General features: G+C 36.9%; 1 protein-coding gene across 1 annotated transcript in view; it reads right to left on the bottom strand.

Annotated features, from left to right (window-relative positions):
* Positions 1-10,021: 10,021 nt before the first annotated feature.
* Positions 10,022-22,960, bottom strand: part of LOC144955983 (uncharacterized) — a 70,450-nt gene continuing 57,511 nt past the window's right edge. The window contains exons 20-28 of the mRNA XM_078886246.1: positions 22,504-22,601; positions 21,213-21,374; positions 20,355-20,771; positions 19,200-19,329; positions 17,676-17,771; positions 15,715-15,812; positions 14,459-14,620; positions 12,648-12,974; positions 10,022-10,266 (exon numbers count right to left, since the gene is read on the bottom strand). Of these exons, the coding sequence (XP_078742372.1) occupies positions 10,022-10,266; positions 12,648-12,974; positions 14,459-14,620; positions 15,715-15,812; positions 17,676-17,771; positions 19,200-19,329; positions 20,355-20,771; positions 21,213-21,374; positions 22,504-22,601 (1,735 nt within the window). The remainder of the gene's footprint in view (positions 10,267-12,647; positions 12,975-14,458; positions 14,621-15,714; positions 15,813-17,675; positions 17,772-19,199; positions 19,330-20,354; positions 20,772-21,212; positions 21,375-22,503; positions 22,602-22,960) is intronic.

The raw sequence follows: 22,960 nt of genomic DNA on the forward strand, positions 1-22,960 counted from the left end.
TGCTTCTAGACCTTTGTTTACATTTGGGGCACCTAATTTTACTGCTCTATTACTATTACTCAATACCATCATAGTCATCGATTATTTACCAGATTCAAAACTACTTCGTTGTTATCCATTTTGCCATTCAACAAAGATAATCGCTGTTTTGTTTTTTTTTTCTCTCCTAAAATAAATGTGTAAGTTACTTCCGAGGTCGCTACAAACACACTTGCTGCTCATCATTCCATCTGGTCCCCTCAGGACACGGGAACACGGACATCAAATCTCCAAAACAATACATGTACTTGGTGTCTGTGTGGAACAAGAAAAGTCAAATTTATTTTTAACTCACTCAATCCTAGAGATTTTTGCTATTTTTCAAAATTGGAAAAAAATGTATTAAAAGGAGCATGTAGCTACATAGTTTTATTCAACTATCATTAACATGCAAAAACTAAAAAACATTAGCTTTGATACAACGCCTATAATTTGTCTCAGAAAAATGTAATATACAGGCATTAGGTAAAAGTAACCTCGGGTAAACTACGGATATAGTCGGTGTATGGTTGAGTGAGTTAATAAACAAAAAAGAGACAAGGTAAAAACTAGAGCTTTCATATAGCGCAATATCCACTAAATGTGCTCAAAGCGCTTTACAAATGGGTCCCTGACCAACAGCAACATGTAACATATAGATCGAGACATAATGCCTGTTGGGCGACATTACAATTTTTTTTTCTGACAGAGTCAACGCTGTTAACTCATTTTACACCTGAGTACGGTGAGATAATGTGAAAGCGAGTGTCATACCACTAGACCACATAGGCACACAAATAAATGCAGTGTCCACATTAAAATCTCATTCAACAATGATTCATTATCAAGGAAGCCCTTTGCTAACAAAAAAAAGGAAAAAAAGGCTGAAATATTTTTTGTGACGCTATGTGGTTTAGTGGTATGACACTCTGCTTTGGATCGGAAGGTCCTGTGTTCAAGCCTCACTCGGTGTATAGTTGAGTCCTTGGAAAAGGCTCTTTACTCACATTCTCTCACTGTACTCAGGGTGTAAAATGAGTACCTGGTCGTTAACAGCTACGTGTCTGTCTGTCCGAAAAAAAATTATAATATTGCCTTACAGGCGTCATGTCTTGTTCTAAATGTTAAGTGTTGCTGTTGGACAGGGACCTATTGTTAAGCGGTTTGAGCAAGTTTAGTGGATATTGCACTATATAAAAGCTCAATTAATCTAACTTGTCGCTGGTGGGGGTGCTTGAGGCATATCGGGGGGGAGGGCAAATGACGGCGCAGCTCAGCGGTACGGTCTTCGTTTAGTATCCAAAGGGTACCGAGTTCGATCACCCGCCGCGCTGTGTGGCCTTGAGCAAGTAACATCACATCACCCTAGATCACATTGCGGCTGATGCCTGGGTTACTCCAGTCTTCCCTTGGAATAGACCCTAAAGACAAATTTCTCCATGAGGATGAATAATGGGAATATTATGTACCGTCAACCGGGGTTACTTAGGCCACTTAGTAGAATAAAAAAGGTTGCTTTTTAAAAAGTTAAATTCATGAGTGCTTATTAGATCTATTGGGTTCTAATTATTTAAAAGATAAAAGCTACATGTAATTTACCTTTTAAAATAAGCAATCTTGTTTTCAGTAAGTGGCCTAAGTTACCCCAGGTGGCCTAAGAAGCCCCAGTTGAGGGTAAGTTACCCCGGGTGGCCTAAGAAGCCCCAGTTGACGCTAAGTTACCCCGGGTGGCCTAAGAAGCCCCGTTGAGGGTAAGTTACCCCGGGTGGCCTAAGAAGCCCAGTTGACGGTAAGTTACCCCGGGTGGCCTAAGAAGCCACAGTTGACGGTAAGTTACCCCGGGTGGCCTAAGTAGCCCCAGTTGATGGTAAGTTACCCCGGGTGGCCTAAGTAGCCCCAGTTGACGATAAGTTACCCCGGGTGCCTAAGTAGCCCCAGTTGACGCTAAGTTACCCCGGGTGGCCTAAGTAGCCCGAGCTGACACTAAGTTACCCCGGGTGGCCTAAGTAGCCCCAGTCAATGCTAAGTTACCACGGGTGGCCTAAGTAGCCCCAGTCGACGCTAAGTTACCCCGGGTGGCCTAAGTAGCCCCAGTCAACGCTAAGTTACCCCGGGTGGCCTAAGTAGCCCCAGTCGACGCTAAGTTACCCCGGGTGGCCTAAGTAGCCCCAGTCGACGCTAAGTTACCCTGGGTGGCCTAAGTAGCCCCAGTCGACGCTAAGTTACCCCGGGTGGCCTAAGTAGCCCCAGTTGACGGTAAGTTACCCCAGGTGGCCTAAGTAGCCCCAGTTGACGCTAAGTTACCCCGGGTGGCCTAAGAAGCCCCAGTTGAGGGTAAGTTACCCCGGGTGGCCTAAGAAGCCCAGTTGACGGTAAGTTACCCCGGGTGGCCTAAGAAGCCACAGTTGACGGTAAGTTACCCCGGGTGGCCTAAGTAGCCCCAGTTGATGGTAAGTTACCCCGTGTGGCCTAAGTAGCCCCAGTTGACGATAAGTTACCCCGGGTGGCCTAAGTAGCCCCAGTTGACGCTAAGTTACCCCGGGTGGCCTAAGTAGCCCGAGCTGACACTAAGTTACCCCGGGTGGCCTAAGTAGCCCCAGTCAATGCTAAGTTACCACGGGTGGCCTAAGTAGCCCCAGTCGACGCTAAGTTACCCCGGGTGGCCTAAGTAGCCCCAGTCAACGCTAAGTTACCCCGGGTGGCCTAAGTAGCCCCAGTCGACGCTAAGTTACCCCGGGTGGCCTAAGTAGCCCCAGTCGACGCTAAGTTACCCTGGGTGGCCTAAGTAGCCCCAGTCGACGCTAAGTTACCCCGGGTGGCCTAAGTAGCCCCAGTTGACGGTAAGTTACCCCGGGTGGCCTAAGTAGCCCCAGTCGACGCTAAGTTACCCCGGATGGCCTAAGTAGCCCCAGTCGACGCTAAGTTTACCCCGGGTGGCCTAAGAAGCCCCAGTCGACGCTAAGTTACCCCGGGTGGTCTCAGTAGCCCCAGTTGACGGTAAGTTACCCTGGGTGGCCTAAGTAGCCCCAGTCGACGGTAAGTTACATCAGGTGGCCCAAGTAGCCCCAGTTGATGGTAAGTTACCCCGGGTGGCCTAAGAAGCCCCAGTCGACGCTAAGTTACCCCGGGTGGCCTAAGTAGCCCCAGTTGACGGTAAGTTACCCCGGGTGGCCTAAGTAGCCCCAGTTCAGGGTAAGTTACCCCGGGTGGCCTAAGAAGCCCCAGTTGAGGGTAAGTTACCCCGGGTGGCCTAAGTAGCCTCAGTTGATGGTAAGTTACCCCGGGTGGCCTAAGAAGCCTCAGTTGATGGTATTTATTCTGGTGGACCATCCAGGATGTCGGGCCTATAATCAGGTGCCTTGAACTCATGGAGATCCAACTCGGTGCCCAAATGGCCTCTGCCATCCTGGACTCCACACTACTATGTCTTACACCATTAGAAGCTGCTGCTGCTGCCTTAACTCACTCAACCCTGACACCGACTACATCCGTGGTATACCCGGGGTTACTTTTACCCCATGCCTATTTATTACATTTTTCTGAGACAAATTATAGGCGTAGTCTCAAAGCTGCTAATGTTTTTAGTTTTTACATGTTAATGATAGTTGAATAAAGCTATCAATGTCCATGCTCATTTTTACATGTTAATGATAGTTGAATAAAGCTATCTATGTCCATGCTCATTTTAATACATTTTTTTCCAATTTTGGAAAGTAGCAAAAGTCTCTAGGATTGAGTGAGTTAAATCATAACTTTAGCTTTTATATGGCGCAATATCCACTAAACGTGCCCAAAACGCTTTACAAAGGGCCCCTGACCAACAGCAACACAAAACATAAAGTCATTAGTCGTTACCCCCCCTCATACCTCCAGAAGATACCCCTTATTCCCAGAGCAAATTAATTTATTACATATACTTTAATTGGCTTCAGATTGTTAACGGTAATCAAACCATTTGAATAAACTCATAATATAAAAAAGGCCAAATAAGCATACAAGCTTTCATCCTGCTCTCCAGCGTGTACCTGCTGTATATTTCAATTGAGGTTTATTTTGTATAAATTAGCTTCGTATTTTTTATCAATTCGTTTTTGACAGCATATAAATCTGTGCTAATAATATAACGATGAATGATGTGTAACTTTATGATAATTTCCATTCAGGATCAATAAAGTTTATCTTACCTTATCTATCTTAATTCACACATTCAAATTGAAATATTTAAAAAAAGAGCTTTTTTCTTGTTTTTATATGACAAAGAAAGTAAAAATGGAGAGCAATCATTATCTGTATCCTACCTGTGTAAGGATGTCTCTGTGGTGATGCGATTGGGAATGAGAGGCAATAGTCTCCTGAAGAAGAAACAAAAAAAACAACCATTTAAAATAATAATGATAACAACAATAACAATAGTCATAATAATAATAATAATAATAATAATAATAATAATAATAATAATAATAATAATAAAAATAATAATAATAATAATAATAATAATAATAATAATAATAATAATATAATAATAATAATAATAATAATAATAATAATAATAATAATAATAATAATAATAATAATAATAATAATAATAATAATAATAATAATAACAATAATAATAATAATAATAATAATAATAATAATAATAATAATACTAATAATAATAATGAATAAATAAATAAATAAAATCTATTCGCTGAAGAAGGCTACAGCCATAACCTCAAACACAAACACTTAAAGCTTTTTTCATAAAGTTGAAGCACAGGCATTGCAAATATGTAGATTTATGATAAAATTAATATGCAAAACTCGACAGGATGAGAGCATACCTGGAATGACCAGGACAGTTTCCACATTTGACGTCCTTGAACTTTCCTCCACAAGGTCACATCTGACATCAGTGCCATTCCAGGTCATGTCATATTGATTGGTGAAGTCTGCTTGTACTCTGGTTGGTCGTCGTGCCAAATAATAAATATACATAAAGAAAACAATTTTTGAAAAAAAATTTTATTGTTCCCAATCATTGAAAAATTGAAAAAAAATTCTTCAGAGCCAAAAAGACCATGGAGCTGGAGTTTACCATTGTTTTTGTAGAGCTAAACAGATATGGAGATTGCTTGTTACTCCTTGGATAGAATGCTATTGTATTGCCAAGTACCTCATAGATCTATTATACTCGGCTACAATAGTCGTGACGTAACTTCCCTCGTAATGACGCATGGTAACTTAGTAACTGGTTCTAAAATTTCGGAACAATGGCAGATGCCGTTATGAAATACTTCTCCGACGAGCATAAAAGTGTATCCAGAGGATAAAAAACATTATAAATCTGATCATATTTTGATTTTTATATATTCTGATCACATGACACGTGAAAGAGTTCTAGCCAGCATGAAGAAAAAAATGTACCGGTTTTCTTTGTTTAGAACCAAGCCGCTCGTTGTTGGGCAGACGTGACGTCAGACTATTGAATCCTATTAATGCTGAGTGGACAGTGGGAAGGAAACAATAGTATAAACAACTCAAAAGATCATCATTGTGTTCAATCTATGTTGTAATTGACCAAACTAGATGGAAATTATCTATCCAATTTAAATCTCTGCGTTCCAACATTGGAAAAATCATCCCATTTATTACAAAACAACCAGAATATTTTATTTTTTAATTTCATTTTTCTTTTGCTCATCAAAATATTTGAAGACAAATCTTTGTGAAATCTATAAGAATTTGAAACTGTGTTCTTGGCATTACTTTTCCAAGCAAAATCTAGCGCTTTTATACAGCGCAATATCCACTAAAATGTGCTCAAAATGCTTTACAAAGGGTCCCTGACCAACAGCAACACGTAATACAAGACATAACGCCTGTTAGGCGATATTACAATTTATTTCCGACAGAGACAATGCTGTTGATGGTCAGGTACTCATTTTACACCTGAGTATGGTGAGAGAATGTGAATAAAGAGTCTTTTCCAAGGACTCAACTATGCGCCAAGCCAGGCTCAAACCCAGGATCTTCCAATCCCAAAGCGAGTGTCATACCACTAGACCACATAGCCGCAAAATCATATATGACATCCTGTACCTACCTACATATTGCTTTGAATTTACTTTTGTAAAAATCTACGGTTATCTCGGATAGGGGAGTCCCAATAGCTCAGTTGGTAGAGCACTCACTTCACAAGCAAAGGGACTGAGATCGATCCCGGGTGCATGTAAGATTTTTTCTGTCCCCCATGTCCACCCAGTGGTGATTGGGTAGCTGGGTCTGTTAGATCTGGCAGAAGTACTTTACGATATAAAAGCATTCTATCCAAAGGGTAGCAAGCAATAACTATTGTCCGTTTCAGGCTATAGAACCCGGGATAAACTCCGGTTCCATAGGCCCAATGGCTCTGAAGGACTACTTTTTTTTAAAATATGGGGTTTATTTTTTTAAATAGAGACAAACGCCCGTTTTCAGATCTGTGCAGCGACCCATGAGTGCAATATCTTTGTTGTCATCTTAATAAATATTTGTGGCCTACTGCCTTCAAGGGAAATAATGTGGGATGAGATCATCATCATGATAATAATAATAATAATAATAATAATAATAATAATAATAATAATAATAATAATAATAATAATAATAATACTTTATTGCATCCCAAAAAGGAAATTTTTGGTACAGACGTGTTATAATTTACACAATAAGATAAAAATACAATGGAAATATGATGAATATATATAAAAAAAAGGAGCAGCTCTATAACCAGAGCTGCGCTTTATAATATGAATAATTTCAACACTGTAAAATAGTTAAAACTGTCACTATAAATTGAAAATTGAAAAGATTGCAAAACAAATAAATTAATAAATTAATATTTATATTTTTAAAAAGTAAAAATGAGAAATAATTATATAAAATGATTATTGCTTGTTGTTATAAAGCCTAATACTGGACGGCAGAAAAGATTTTCGGTGTCTCTCTGTTTTCGTTGAAATAGAGAAAGGGCGACCACTTCTTTCTGACATAATAATTGATGGTCTTAGTGGATGATACTGGTCATTTAATATTTTAGTTATTTTATTTATACAAAATTTCTCGTATAAAAGATCTACATCGTCAACATCATTTATATAGCGTTTAATGGATTTTTTAATATTTGAATTTATTTTGTTCCTTTCCACTGCTAAGCAATTGCCTCCCCAAGCTGTTACACAAAATGACAAAACACTTTCGATTACTGCTCTATAAAATAATGTGCAGAGGGTTTTATCTATTCTAAACTGAGAGAGTTTTGATAAAAAATATGTACGTCTGCACATGTTATGCTTAATTATTTTCAAGTGTTCATCCCACTTGAGCCTGTCATCAATCGTTACACCAAGGTATTTGTAGTGAGGAACTCGCTGGACGAATTGGTCCTTTAATTTTAACGGTTCTATCGGTTCCTTCACTCTCCTAAAGTCAATCACTAGCTCCTTTGTCTTGCTTATGTTAAGCTCTAGGTGGTGGGCATCACACCAAGACACAAATCTATCAATTTCTTGCCTATAAGCCACTTCGTTGCCATTTGTTATGAGGCCTTGAAGAGCGGTGTCATCTGCAAACTTTATTAAAGGTACACTCAGGTTTTGACTTCTACAGTCATTCGTGTATATTGTGAATAATACAGGGGACAATACACAACCTTGAGGAGCACCAGTATTTGTAGTTATACAGGATGATTTGTTTTGTCCTAATTGAACATATTGTGCTCTCTCCGTAAGAAATTCGAGCACCCAAGCAATTATATACTTGTTTAAATTCAGACTAGTCAATTTTTGAACAACCAACTGAGGTTGCATTGTATTGAACGCTGAAGAAAAATCTGCAAAAAGCAATCTGCAATAGCTCCTAGCGTGATCTAGATGCCTGTAGATGTTGTTTGTAAACAGCAAAATGGCATCCTCTATGCCTCGTCCTGGTTTGTAAGCAAATTGATGACTATCACTCAATGGCATAAACTGATTCCTAATTTTAACAAGAACAAGTTTTTCTAAAGATTTCATGACTATTGAAGTCAGTGCAACAGGTCTGAGATCGTTCATAGTTTCAAGTTTTTCTTTTTTTGGAACAGGAATAATTTTTGAAGTTTTCCAAATTTCAGGGATCGAAACGCATTGGAGGGACCAGTTAAAAATATGTGTATAAATGGGGGAAAGCTGATGGGCACATTCTTTTAATAGTTTTCCTTTCAATCCATCCGGCCCAGCAGCCTTCCTCTCGTTTAGTTTCGAAAATACGAATCTCGTTTCCTCTTCACTGACCTCAATAGTCATTTCATCTTCCAAAGCCCTGTCTAATTTATGTTTTTCATTTTCAATATCAAATTTGTTTGCTGTGTCGAAACGTGAATAAAATTTATTTAAAGTTTCAATTTCGATATCTTCTGATATAATCGTGGGCTTTGGATTATAGTTAACAGCAGTTTTAAGCCCCCGCCATGTGTCCCGTATATCCCCAGAAGAAAAGCATTTTTCAATTTTATTTTTGTACTTGTCTCTACAACTAGATATTACCCTCTTTATCTCTTTTTGTTTTGTTTTCAGATCTTTTTTGTTTCCACTAGTATAGAGAGTTTTCTTTTGGTTCAATAAAAGTTTTAGATATTTTGTTATCCAAGGCTTGTTGTTAGGATAATATTTTATTTCTTTTTTACAAGACACTAGCGGTTCACAGAATTTTAAATACTCACTCACACAGTCATTCAGCTCATCCACACTATCACATGATTCGATAAAAACATTCCAGTCAGTGCATTCAAAACAACCACGCAAATCTTCACACACACTTCCGTTCCAGATCTGTACACTTTTCTTTACTGGTTTTACACGTTTAAAAACAGGGCGGTAGGTGGGGAGTAGCAAGAGCATGCAGTGGTCAGATAAACCTAATGGGGCACGGGGTAAACATTTATAACTATTTTTAATATTACACAGGAATAAATCTAATGTTTTTTTGTCCCTTGTGTTGTTTTTAAGGCTTTTTACGGCGCTTGCAACACATTCAGGTCATATCAGCGCCAGTAAAAGGGAAGAAAATTGGACAGTAAAAACATTCTAGATGTACATTGAAAAGGACTTGAAGGAAAAGTAAGACAATGGGGAATTGGTACAAATAGGGAACAGATGTAGATTCCAAGAGCACACTATCAACTTAGTTTGAGATCACTTTAAAGACACGATCACAGGTCCACACTAAGGAATGCACTCAAATGTTTACAAATCATCTGTAAAAAAAAAAAATAAGATAAATAACAGTACATAACTATAACTATACATTCGACTGTTTCCCTCCCAGCCAAGGACAGGACAAAAGTAAGTATCTCATTCCAAGACAGAGACAGAAAGCAATTGGAAAACAGATAAAGGGGGATAGATGACACAGCAAGGACCTCCCTGCCCACTACGGGAGGTCGGGAACCCCACCCAGAACTCATCATCATCATTGCCTTTTTCACCCTGGGTCACGGTATAGGACACAGACAAAAATACTAAAACACCAATCTACAAACTCAAACATCTTCAAATCTTCATTTGCAGTCCACACTATCAAAGACTGGAACGCTCTTGTGTGATCACAACAGATTTAGAAACATTCAAGCAAAGATTATCAATAATTCTTCAGCCCAAACACCAACAATGGTTGTCACACACAACAATTCTCTCCACCCTAAAATACAAATAGTTGAGTCGATTTCGAGTAACAATCAGATTCAGACAATCTGTTTCCATCTCTATTTTGAGCTAACTTTTTTTAAAAATCTCGTTCCATGTCTTATCAATTCTCTATATATCAGCTTCTTTAACTCTTCTCCATAATATCCGTGGCCTTCCTCTTGATCTTCTGCATTGAGGGTTCAAGTCCAATTCTTTCTTTGTTATAGAGGAGTCATTTGGGATGAACTAGGTGTTGGAAATTGAATCAAAAGCAACAAATATTGTACGATATCCAGTAGTTTTTCAGTTAGGTCATAAGGTCATTCGTTAAAAATTATTAGTATCTTACATGCAAGAACTTTGCTTTTCACCCCTTGGACTGGAGTAAGAGGGAGCCAGAATAGATTGTTGGAAAGTGGTCGCCCCTTGGTCTCGTCTGTTGAGAACGAAATTTCTCTGGGTTGACCTAAACCAGGGACTGGGGCAATATGGCCTTGACATGTCACGTTAAAGACAGCATCCGATATGAAGTCATCCTTGAACTGTAAACTAAGTGAGTCGGGAACTGTAGAGTAAATAAAATAAAATAAAAAATATTATCAGGAGTGCCCATTGCTAAAATGTTTTAAAAGAATAAAAGTTATTCTCGTAAAGACCACATCACATGAAAATATTTCGTACAAAGCTTCCCTACATCAAATGGTATCACACTTAAATCATAGGGAAAAAATGACATTCCATCTAGCTTCCCCTTAACTGTAGCCTTCAAACAACTAATACTTCCATTTAAAACAAAACACTTATAGCGACCTGGGTCAGCCGGAGGAATTTAAAAAGCCTGGTTTATGGCTACTCATCAAGAAGAAAATTTTAATGCCTACGATAATTTTTTTTAAAAATTAGCAAGGTAAGCGCAGCCCATACATTGTTCCAAAATACCATCTCACTATTCAAAATACCATCTCACTATTGTGATTAAATTAATACAATAGAGTGCTTGTTTCTCAATGTACCCTGTGGGAAAGAGGTGAGAAAATATTAATGAATTATACAAAAAAACATCTGCTCCTTTCCCTCTCCTACTCCAGTCCGCTCCGACCAAAAAAGAAAATAATCAAGAAATACAGAAAAATCAGCGAATACCCTCATCTCTGATGTGTATGAAGATAAAATTATAGTTGTGATCCACCATTTGATAAAGGTATAATTATATCAACATAATTAGATACCCAAAACTGTAAATATGAGTCAAACTATTTAACTCGAGTTAAGTTTATAAGTTTTATTAATGATCATCTTTAACAAACAATGCTCCTGCCTGACTAAGTCAAGAACAGAATTCTGGATTTTTAAATTTTTTGGTTAGAATTCAGGAATAGTACGGAGCGGGCATCTATATCAATAATGATGAGAAATATTAGGCAGTGATGCCAACAGAAAAAAATGAAAAAGGAGGAAAATGATCGACGTCTCATCATGCCCCCCAAAGGTGGGCTCAGGCTACAAGGGGGGTCCGGGGCATGCCCCCAAAGAAATTTTTTTTTTTTAAGTGCCAAAATAAGGCTATCTGGGACTAATTCCCATGAATTTGGGAGCATTTATTATCCATTCAAAGATCAGGTGAAGGAGTCATAAAACACATAAAACTTTTTTTAAAAATCTAGTCTAATGTATATATTGCAGTTATATTTTTTGTGATATCACCATCATATTACAAAGATTATAAGGATCATATTGTGTGATGGTTAAGGTAGCAGTTGTGGTGATGGTGATATAAGTAATAGTAGCAGAGACAGCAAACTAATAATTTAGAAGTTAAAGTATAATAATGCATCAAAGGGAGGAACCTCCAAAAAGGAGGAATTCCTCGGATCCGCGGAAGATTGGCATCACTTATTAGGTATAGAGAACAGAATAAAAATATCACAAGAGTCAGAGAACCAAACCTGAGAACCAATTGATATAATATTCTAACCCTGTCTGAGAGAGATCAGTGAGCAGTCACATTAACCACTAAAAGCCTTTAAATTTTTTTTTCATATAGCACAATTTCCACTAAATGTGATCAAAGCGCTTTACAAGGGGTCCCTAGCCAACAGCAACATTTAACATGTAAGATGAGACATGGAGGCAATATTACAATTTTTTTTGGACAGAAACAATGCTGTTAACGGCTAAGTACTCATGTTACATCTGAACAGAGTGAGAATGTGAGTAAAGAGTCTTTTCCGGAACAACATATCTAAAGTTCTTGGTTCTATGCATTGCTCAGAGCGTGACTCGAACCCAGGACCTTCCTATCATAGCTGCACAAATTATGCATAATTAAATTTTAAGTTAAAAATTAGGAGAAAAAAAATCCTTCATCAAAAGAAAGTGATTTTTTTATTTTAAAATTTCTGTTAATCTTAAATTCTAGTCACTTCAACTTCAAACCAAGCTGACAACTGAAGAATGTAACAGAATCGTACAAGACTGGGAATAATGGAAAGCCATTCCCAGTTGACCTTTTACGAGATGATACAGGAAGTAAGTGAGTAATTAAGTAAGTAAGTTCATCCTGACATATTAAACTAGAGCTTAACTAAACTAGAGCATTTATCATTTATATAGCACAGTATCTACGAAACAAAGTGCTTTAGAAGGGGGCCTTAGCCAGCAGCAACACTTACCAAGTAGGCAGAGACATAACGCCTGTTAGATGATAGTACAATCTTTTCTCAAACAAAAAAATAAAAAGAAACCCTGTTAACGTCCAGGTACATTTTACACCTGATTAAAGGGGAGAGGATTTATAGTAAAGATCCTTTTCCTATGCCCCGCTCAAAGTGGGAGTCGAAACCCCTACCATCCAATACAAAAGTGAGTGTCATACAGTTAGACCATATAGCCGCACAATATCAGACCGACACAGTGGGCCATAAATAGAGATAAAATTTAACTCACCGATAACAGTATCAATATTAGCAGTGTTGAATTGTCCGTTGTCTAGGGCACAGATATATGTTCCTACATCGTTACAAGACGCTGCTTTTATCGTCACAGTCACCTGAGTCTCTTCACCGACGGATAAGACCGAAGTAGTCAAATCATACGTCTGGTTGGCGGTGGGTGTCAAATCTTTGTCGAAACGCACAATTTCAAAGGCAGCGAAAGTATTGATGTTGTGGACTTTGGACATGGTCAAGGTGTTAAAGTTTGACCCAGATACCCGACACACTATGTCAAGGTCACTCAAATCATCAAAAGACTGCGGAGCTTGGATTGCAGTAGCTGTAAAAGACAGCCAAAACATATGTATGGAAAAAGGTAATTTTTTACAAAAATGAAAATTATCCCAATTATTTTTATTATGACAAACGCATCTTTTTGCTTGAATTGAATGTCAACCTCTTGAAGACCTGAGATGCACATTCCTCCCACCAAATCCAAGCATCAGGAAGACATTGTATACTCACCTGGAACAACTACAAAAGACGGCTAACTTCTACGTCATGGTACAAGACCGAAGGGCTAGAGCTCAGGTGGTCGCTGATTTGGATAAGTAAGTTCGCTAGATAGGTCATAGATCCATTTATAAGTACTTTCCACGGGACATTATATTAGATCCAGCTACCAATAACAGCAAGGTTTAAATAACACTAAAAATTCCTCCATTTCAGGAACAGAATTACAACCCAAGTCCTGATAAAATCTGTTCCAACAGTTAAAGATTAGATAAACTCCAATTCCTCCTCCCCAAAACATGTGGGCGTCCTTGAGATAATCAGTCGCATGGTGAAAAGCTTTGAACGGAGATATTGACAATTTTAGTAAAGAGGTCAATTTTTATGGAAAATGAGTTCTCATCAAAAATCGTTAAATCAAACATTTTTCTACATATTGCTGAAACATTTTAATTGAATTCTACTCCTAAATATTTTATTTTAATTTTTAATGAAAATAATTGTTATACTTAATTTCAACTCTTGTCAACTTTGGAAGCCATTTTCTCAGAATTAGGGTTTCACACCCTAGCCCATGCATATGACCATAACTTCATGAAAAATCACCCGATTTGCTTCAAATAAAGAATAAAATGCTCAGGAGACATTGGGCTTTCAAAAAATGTTTTAAAAAACGAAAAACAAAAACTTTAACTATGCGACTGAGCATTTCAGGGATGCAAACATATGGTTAAAAAACTGACACCACAAAACTTTTAAAAATATTTCGCTACTATTGAGAATATTAGAAATTTGCAATAAAACAGTTATACAATAATTATGCAATTCATATCAACCCGAGGGGAGCCCCCCGATAGCCCAGTTGGTAGAGCACTCGCTTCACACGCAAAGAGACTGTGATCGACCGACCCCGGGTACAGTGGAGATTTTTTCTGTCCCCCCCCCCCGCCAGCAGTGATTGGCAAGCAGAATGTTGTTAGATCTGATGGAAAATACTTTGCGGTTAGACTAGCGTCCTATCCAGAGGATAAAAATAACAATGTTAAATTGAATGTAAGTTTCAATTTAATATACAAAAACAGAAAAAAAATGACGTTTTGGGTATCCCCTTTATCAACAAAACATGATGAATGACTCAGACGAATGAGATAATGTGGTAGTGGCGTTGTTAACAAGAGAGAGAGAGAGAGAGAGAGAGAGAGAGAGAGAGAGAGAGAGAGAGAGAGAGAGAGAGAGAAAGAGAGAGAGAGAGTGTGAAGAGATAGAGATATTGACATGCAATTAAGGTCGAATACTAAAACAACAACGTACCAGCAGTTCCTGGTTCCACGCAGTCCCCGGCAAATGAAGAAAAGGTCAGACCTTCAACACAAGGCATAATGGTGAAGAGATCGCCGAAACACACAATGTATTTCAAATTGCTGTAAGGGTGGGCGATACGACCCGTGATGGGTTTACCCTGGCATATGTCACCTGTTAATGTGGATAGAATAGTAATCATAATAATAATAATAATAATAATAATAATAATAATAATAATAATAATAATGATAATAATAATGATAATAATAATAATAATAATAGTAATAATAATAATAATAATAATAATAATAATAATAATAATAATAATAATAATATAATAATAAAATTCATAGAGCACCAATCTCCACCTGGCTTGTTCAATGGCGCTTTACAAGACACAGGTGACTTAAGAATTGTAAGAAAATTAAATGTTACAACTGTAGATGATCTATATGCTCTTTCAGCGCTGGGGCTATATTCGCATCTCCGTCACAAAATGGCTGACACCTGATAGAGGCAGCATGAGATTGACAAGCTGAGACAAAGCGACATTTGAATTCGGTTCAAAAAAATCTCAATTAAAATATCCCCCTAGGGCCAGTTGTATGTTCTGATGAAAGAAATAATACCATTGGTTCCATTTATAGTACTTTTGTAGAAAGTAGGATTGGATTACATTATTATTTTTGACTTTCAAGATTGGCCGCACTGTGCGGCCATTGGTCAGTCGAACAGATTCTGCTCTGGCCGCACAGTGCGGCCCGTGGCACTGAAAGAGTTAAATATTACAACTGTAGTTGGTTTATTATGTTATGTTAATACCAAGGAAATATGAAGAATGTGATTCTGAAATATAAAGGAAAAGTTAATCTAAAATATTCTGTCTTCAGTAGTGGCTGGTAAAGATTGACAGTGCCGCAAAGTAAATGTAGGGATAGTCCCAGAACGTTGTTTTAGACATTTTAGACCGGTATTCGTCAGAAGATCTGGGGTTAGATTCCCAGTCGAGGTAGACTGATATATATAATGTCTTATCTAAATAACCTAAGAATGGCCAAATGTGATTTTAAAAGCAACACAGATTTCATGCACACTGCAGAGGATCGTGATTCGTGGAGACAGCTGACCGACAACGTGCTCAAGAGCACAAGCCACGATGAATGATGATGGTAATATTTAGTTCAAATATCATTAAACGTTACCAAATGTCACTTAAGATAGTAAATGAACTCAATTATGATGAAGTACGATATAGAATGACTAACTAGGTATGACCAACAGGTTGAAAGGCTCCGAGACAGCGGCAGGTGCTGATATCTCACATCGCAGGGTCGTATCGTTCCATGTCATGTCGAACACTTGTCTGCATAGGAGGAAAACGAGGTGTGCTTGTCTTTACAACATTAATTAGTCGTGGAATGTAAAATGCAATAGTTATGTACACAAATGAATGTATAAATAACAGCTTCAGAAAAGAACCTTCAGGGCTAATAGGCTGGTCCTCAAACTTGAGGTTTTCATGTAAGGACGAATAAATTTTTTTTTAAAAACCCAAGTGAATTATTTTGTTGAAAACCGGTTAAAAACCTGAGTGAATTCCAGTTTCTATATAGCGTGAAATGGAAAATAGCAATTGCTTTTTACCTTTTGGATAGGACGTTAGTCTAACGCAAAGCAATTTCTGCCGGATCTAACAGATCCAGCTACCTAATCACTATGGGTGGACAGAGGGGGTCAGAAAAAAAATCTTGACTGCACCCAAGATCGATCTCAGTCCTTTTGTGTGTGAAGCGAGTGCTCTACTAACTGAGCTATCAGGACTCCCTGTATCCATTATATCTCCTTAACAAAACATGAAAAAAAATGTATTCCAAGTCTTCTATTTTAAACTATAAAATCAAATTTTAGCATCTAAATCATTCCGACAGAACACCGTTTTGAGGCTACAAGTCAGATTCATATATTAATGCTATAATAATAATAATAATAATAATAATAATAATAATAATAATAATACTTTATTGCATCCCAAAAAGGAAATTTTTTGTACAGACGTGTTATAATTTACACAATAAGATAAAAATACAATGGAAATAGGATGTATAGATAGTATGCAGATGACGTCACTCGGGCCTTTGTTATTGTTTTTGCCATCCGCATTTGTGAGTTGTTCTCACTAAACTGTATTAACCAGACTATAAAAGTTCATGGTTACACAGAGTTTGTGTGTTGGTCCGTTATACTTCCGGATGGCAATGTTGTGAACTCCTTGGCCAACCGCATTCTATCTATATATAAAAAAAAAAAAAAGAAAAAAAAAAAAAAAAAAAAAAAAAAAAAAAGAAAAGGAGCAGCTCTATAACCAGAGCTGCGCTTTATAATATGAATAATATCAACACTGTAAAATAGTTAAAACTGTCACTATAAATTGAAAATTGAAAAGATTGCAAAACAAATAAATTAATAAATTAATATTTATATTTTTAAAAAGTAAAAATGAGAAATAATTATATAAAATGATTATTGCTTGTTGTTATAAAGCCTAATACTGGACGGCAGAAAAGATTTTCGGTGTCTCTCTGTTTTCGTTGAAATAGAGAAAGGGCGACCACTTCTTTCTGACATAATAATTGATGGTCTTAGTGGATGAAACTGTTCATTTAATATTTTAGTTATTTTATTTATACAAAATTTCTCGTATAAAAGATCTACATCGTCAACATCATTTATATAGCGTTTAATGGATTTTTTAATATTTGAATTTATTTTGTTCCTTTCCACTGCTAAGCAATTGAATTATCAAGTTCAATAAACAAAAATGAATATAACAGCTTCAAAAAAGATCAAAATACAAATCACGGAACATTTCGGGCTCAAAAACCTTCTTCAGCCAACAACAAAAAAAACAATATACATTGCTAAATTCCAGATGGACGATAGAGATATTTTATAGGCCTTCTCTGTAGAAAAATCTTGGAAAGATTTTTCTACAGAGAAGACCTACAAAATATTTCTGTCGCCTATCTGATATTTAGTAATGCATTTATGTCTTTATTGTTTTTTTTTGTTGTTGTTGGCTGAAGAAGGTTTTTGAGCCGAAACGTTCCATGCTTGGTATTTTGTTCTTTTTTTTTTTTTAAGCTGTTATATTAATTTTATATTACCCTTTACAGTCCACAGTTTCTAGCAGCCTGGTATCACTTTATTAAGTACAATGAACACTTACGAAAACGTGACTTGTTGTATCTGCCAACATCCATCAATGCCGTCCCTGATACTGGTGCTATCTTGAGGAATTCCGGAGTCAACGTATTGACCAGTGCTGAGGGAAGGAACAAAAATGATTGAGCACCAGCATCTCAAGGAGGCTAACGACTATTCAATATCAGAAGCTTTACCGATAGTCATTGACACACCTCTAAGGGTGCCTAAATGAGTCAATAAAAGGCCCAAAGATAAAGAACTGAACAAGCGTGTATGAAAGGTGCCAGACAAAGCAAAAAGAAAAATACAATTGTACGGCTATGCGGTCTAGTGGTATGACACTCGCTTTCGGATCAGAAAGTCTTGGGTTCGAGCCTCGCACTCGGCGCATAGTTGAGTCCTTGGAAAAGGCTCTTTACTCACATTCTCTCACCGTACTCAAGTGTAAAATGAGTACCTGGCCGTTAACAGCGTTGTCTTTGTCCGAAAAATTGTAATATCGCCTAACAGGTGTCATGTCCCATCCTACATGCTAAATGTTGCTGTTGACCAGGGACCCCTTGTAAAGCGCTTTGAGCACATTTAGTGGATATTGCGCTATATAAAGCTCAATTTTTTTTTTTTAATTTTTTTACAAGAAAAAAAACATCCCAAAAAAACTTAGAGCTGTACTTGAACGCAGGGACCTAAAGGTCTGATGGCAATTGTCTTAATACAAGACCACAAATCCGCACAAACTCTATGCATGTGTGTCAATTGTATTGTAGAGAGTAAAAGTGACAAAGTAAATGACGTTTCAGCCTTTTTGAAAATATCAAATTCAGAAATTAAGGAACAGGCATAAGTGTAAGATAAAGAACTGAACAAGTGTGTATGAAAGGTGCCAGACAAAGCAAGAAAGAACAATACAAGTAAAAAAAAACATCCCATAAAATCAGTCGACCTCGACTGGGGATCGCACCTCAGACATTCTGATTACAGGTCAGACGTGCTACCATTACACCAAAGAGGTTCCCGATAGTTGGCACAATTTTAATCAGAAGGTCTGAGGTTTGATCTCAATTGTAATGATTGACTTTTAGAAATAATGTATTAATGGTCAAAGGGAAACAACCATGTAATATATTCATTGAGTATAATTTCTCATGAGTTAAATCCCTTCACAAACCATATTCAAAATAGATCATTTGTTTACCTATATTATTGTGTGTCGTTCATAGTCCTTGTACTTTGTAGTTGCCCTTTTTGAGTATAAAAGGAAATGTTTCTGAAATAAAGTCCTCTTACGTGTTACGTGTTGCTGTTGGTCAGGGACCCTTTGTAAAGCACCTTGAGCACGTTCAGTGGATATTGCGCTCTACAAAAGCTCAACTTTAAAAAAAATAATTTTATTTTAATCTAGCACATCTCTACTGACCTAATTTATTGTAATTAACAGTTAAAAGTAATCATTTTTCTATTTATTAAAAAAAAAAATTAAAGCAGTGAGTTAATCATATCTTATATTCTCTATATCACCTTTTAAAAAGAAACCCGGCTCACTAACCTTTGATCTAATCGTGTCATCTTGACCTCTGACCCTGACCTTACATCTACAATCCCTTTGCATATGAAGAAGTTTGAGGTGATGGGTGTGTATTCTTTCTCTGCTGTCAGTTCAACTGGCTGGGCTTCAACTGAAATTTTTTAATTCAGATAAATATTGCATTGCTGTATCATTAATTTAAATCAAACGAATTTTTTTTTTTAAACTTAGAATATAGCAAATTGGTATGTCTATGCTTTCAATTTTACATAAAAGTTGTCCTTCAGAGCCACCAGACCAGGCAGTTTATCCCGGTTTCTATAGTGTGATTCAGACAAAAGATTGCTTGCTACCCTTTAGATAGGACGCTAGTCTATCGCAAAGTATTTTCCACCAGATCTAACATACCCAGCTACAGCTACCCAATTACTGCTGGGTGGTCATGAGGGAGGGGGGTCAGTAAATAAAAAAATCCCGACTGCACTCCGGATCAATTCTGGTCCCTTTGCTCGTGAAGGTGAAGCGAGTGCTCTACTAACTGAGCTACGGGATCCCCATTTAAATCTTACATGCCTGGGATATATCATTTTGTTTAAAAGTTTCAGTCATTCAAGTTTTTGTTGCAATGCTTCTCTCGATCAGTAATCAGTCATGAAAAATGAAAAGTTAAAAATTGAATTTCAAATGACATATTTTACGAGATTTGATTGACTTTTTCATCATTTTAAACAACTTCATTCACGCCTAATGATAAAAGAACTTTTATTTAAGTCGGATTTCATAATCTGAACTTTGTGCGGCTACGTGGTCTTGTGGTATGACTCTAGCTTTCGGATTGGAAGGTCCAGGGTTCATATCCCGCTCTGAGAGGTGCATATTTGAGTCCTGGGAAGAAGCTCTTTACTCACATTCTCTCACCATACTCAGGTGTAGAATGAGAAACTGGCCATTCACAAAGTTCTCTGAAAACAAAAAAAATTGTAATATCGCTTAACATAAGTCATGTTTTGTCCTACATGTTAAGTGCTGTTGTTAACCAGGGACCCCTTGTAAAGCGCTTTGAGCACATTTAATGGATATTGCGTAGTGTAAAAAAAAGCTCAAGTTTAGATTAGTCATCCTGGCACAACGCTGAAATACAGTTAAAACTTGTAAAATAAAAGGACGTTTACATACCAATCACATCTTCCACAGTGGCGGTTGCATTGTACCCATTATCCAACGCACACATGTACACTCCAAGATCCAAACAGGAGGAACTCGACACAGTCACGTCAAAAACCGTGACACTTCCTCCTCCGTATTCAGCAGCCAGTCGTGTCCTTGAAACATTTGCAGAAATCACTCTCGGATTCAAAGTAATCACGTCCAAGTTGGAGCTCAGGATAGCAATTTCCCCGTTGAGTGATTGTGCCCTGCTGCTACCCGAAACACCACTACTACTACTACTGCTGCTGCTGCTGCTTCCACTGTTTGAGGTTGCATCCTCGAGTTTAATGAGAGATAAGGCTAAGAATTCACCATCAGCAATACGACATTGAATCGTCATTTCTTGGTTTGTTGTTATTGTTGTCGGTACATTGATAGTGGTCACTGTTTGAAAAGATTAAAAATTTGCATATTCAGGGTATTTGTTCATAAGGCAATAATAATAATGATGATAATAATAATAATAAAAATAATAATAACAATAATAATAATAATAATAATAATAATAATAATAATAATAATAATAACAATAATAATAATGATAATAATAATAATAATAATAATAATAATAATAATAATAATATTAATAATAATAATAATAATAATAATAAAAATAATAATGATAATATTATGAATAATCTATTCTTTTAAAAAAAAAAAATAAGAAAGAAAGGGTTGGGGGTTAACATGTTAAATTTTTTCCAATAAGTATAGAATTACTGGCAAATCAAAACATTTTAAAATTACAAATTGATATTTGAATAACTTGCATCTCTCTCTCTCTCTCTCTCTCTCTCTCTCTCTATCTCAAAATCAAGTTCCTACCTGCAGCACCAGGTTTGACACACTTTGACAACAACGGTGAGAAAACCAGGTCAAGGTCGCATTGAGTGACTAGGTACAGATCTCCAAAGCACAAAATGTATTTGGTGGGGTTGTAAGGGTGAGGGATCAGATTTGTCGTGGGAATTCCGTCACAGATGTCTCCTGGGGATTGGGTCAATGCTTAACAATCATTTCTTTGTTTTTTTTAAGGGTTTTACAGCGCTTGCAACACATTAAGGTCATATCAGCGCCAGTAAAAAGGGATAAAATGGGATAAGATAGTAAAAAGATTGAGAATTACAGTTAAAGCACCCAAGAAAAGGTAAGACAAAGGAGAATTGGTTAAAATAGGAAAAACAGATGTAGATTCCAAGAACACACTATCAAAGTACTTAGTTTGAGATCACCTAAAAGTCTCATCCAGACACAAGCACAGGTCCCCACTAAATGGAATACACTCAAATTTTTACAAGTCATATATAATACGAAAACAAAACATAATATTATAGTGCATAACAGAGAGATGATATACAAGGAAAAAAATATCATCTCCCAAAATTAACTATACATTTGACAGTTTCCCTCTCAGCCAGAGTACCCGACCAGGGCCATGACAAAATCAAGTAATCTCATTCCAAGACAATGACAGAAAGCAAGTTGGGAAACAGATGAAGGAGGACAGAAGACACAGTAAGTGCCTTCCTGCCCACTATGGGATGCTATGAACCCCACCCAGGCTTAACAATCAATAAGATAAAGATCATGGTGATGACAATAGCATTTATCTGTAACCAACAGATCTAATCTGTTTTTACGACAATGGTGATTCAGGCATGGAAAACTGAATTTAAAGCATTAATAATGTAATCTGATTAATATACTTTTAATGAGGAGAATAAAGCAGTTTCTTAACGAGGGAAAAAATTCATATTTTAAAAATAGTTCTGACTTCAATATCAACTCTCAGGACTTGGTCATCTCAAGTTAATATCAGCGGATCACATATTTTCAGCTTTGAATAACAAAAAATATTGGTTATAATAGAGCTAAGGGATTTTCTTTTAATATCTCTCCATCAGACCAGTAAGTGACAACTCAAAAAAAAACGCTCTGAAACTGTTTACTGGAATGCACACGCATATTTCAAAAAAATGCTTATTATAATAGATTGCAAAATGCTGGTGAAAAAGGTAAAAAGATTGTGGCAATATTGTCAGCCATCTGATATTGTCTGACATTGTGCAGGTCTGCTCCAATTGTGATTTTGAAAAAGAGAAAAGTAGTGACAAACCTGGAACTACAAGCACATTGAACGTGTCACTGACTGTAGCCGGGGCAGAAGTCTCACAGCGAAATGTTGTATCATTCCAGGATGTTTCAAATACTTGTCTATGGTCATGAAAATATTTTAAAAATCAATGCAGTGAAAATTATATTATCTACACCATATTAACTCAAAACGAAAAAGGCACAGGAAATCAACAAATTGTGTTATGATTTTAATTTGTGTGCCAATGTTAATAACAAATCACTGTTTCCCATTAGAGTTTGCATCTCTTGTATGTCAGGTTTTCATCTTCATTCATGTCAACATTTGCTAGAGAGCTTTGAAAGAAAAATATAGGAGAATAAAATTATGCTATTCTTTTTGCATTTCAACAGATTTGGTTACATCTGGTAACAACACACAACTAAAGTACTAATAAATAAATCATATCTCCTCTTTTTCAACTCAATTTTAAGTCACC

Source organism: Berghia stephanieae, chromosome 10 (genome assembly GCF_034508935.2).
Source record: "Berghia stephanieae isolate SIO BIC M18660-M18661 chromosome 10, UCSD_Bste_1.3, whole genome shotgun sequence".
In the NCBI taxonomy this organism is placed as follows: Eukaryota; Metazoa; Mollusca; class Gastropoda; order Nudibranchia; family Aeolidiidae; genus Berghia; species Berghia stephanieae.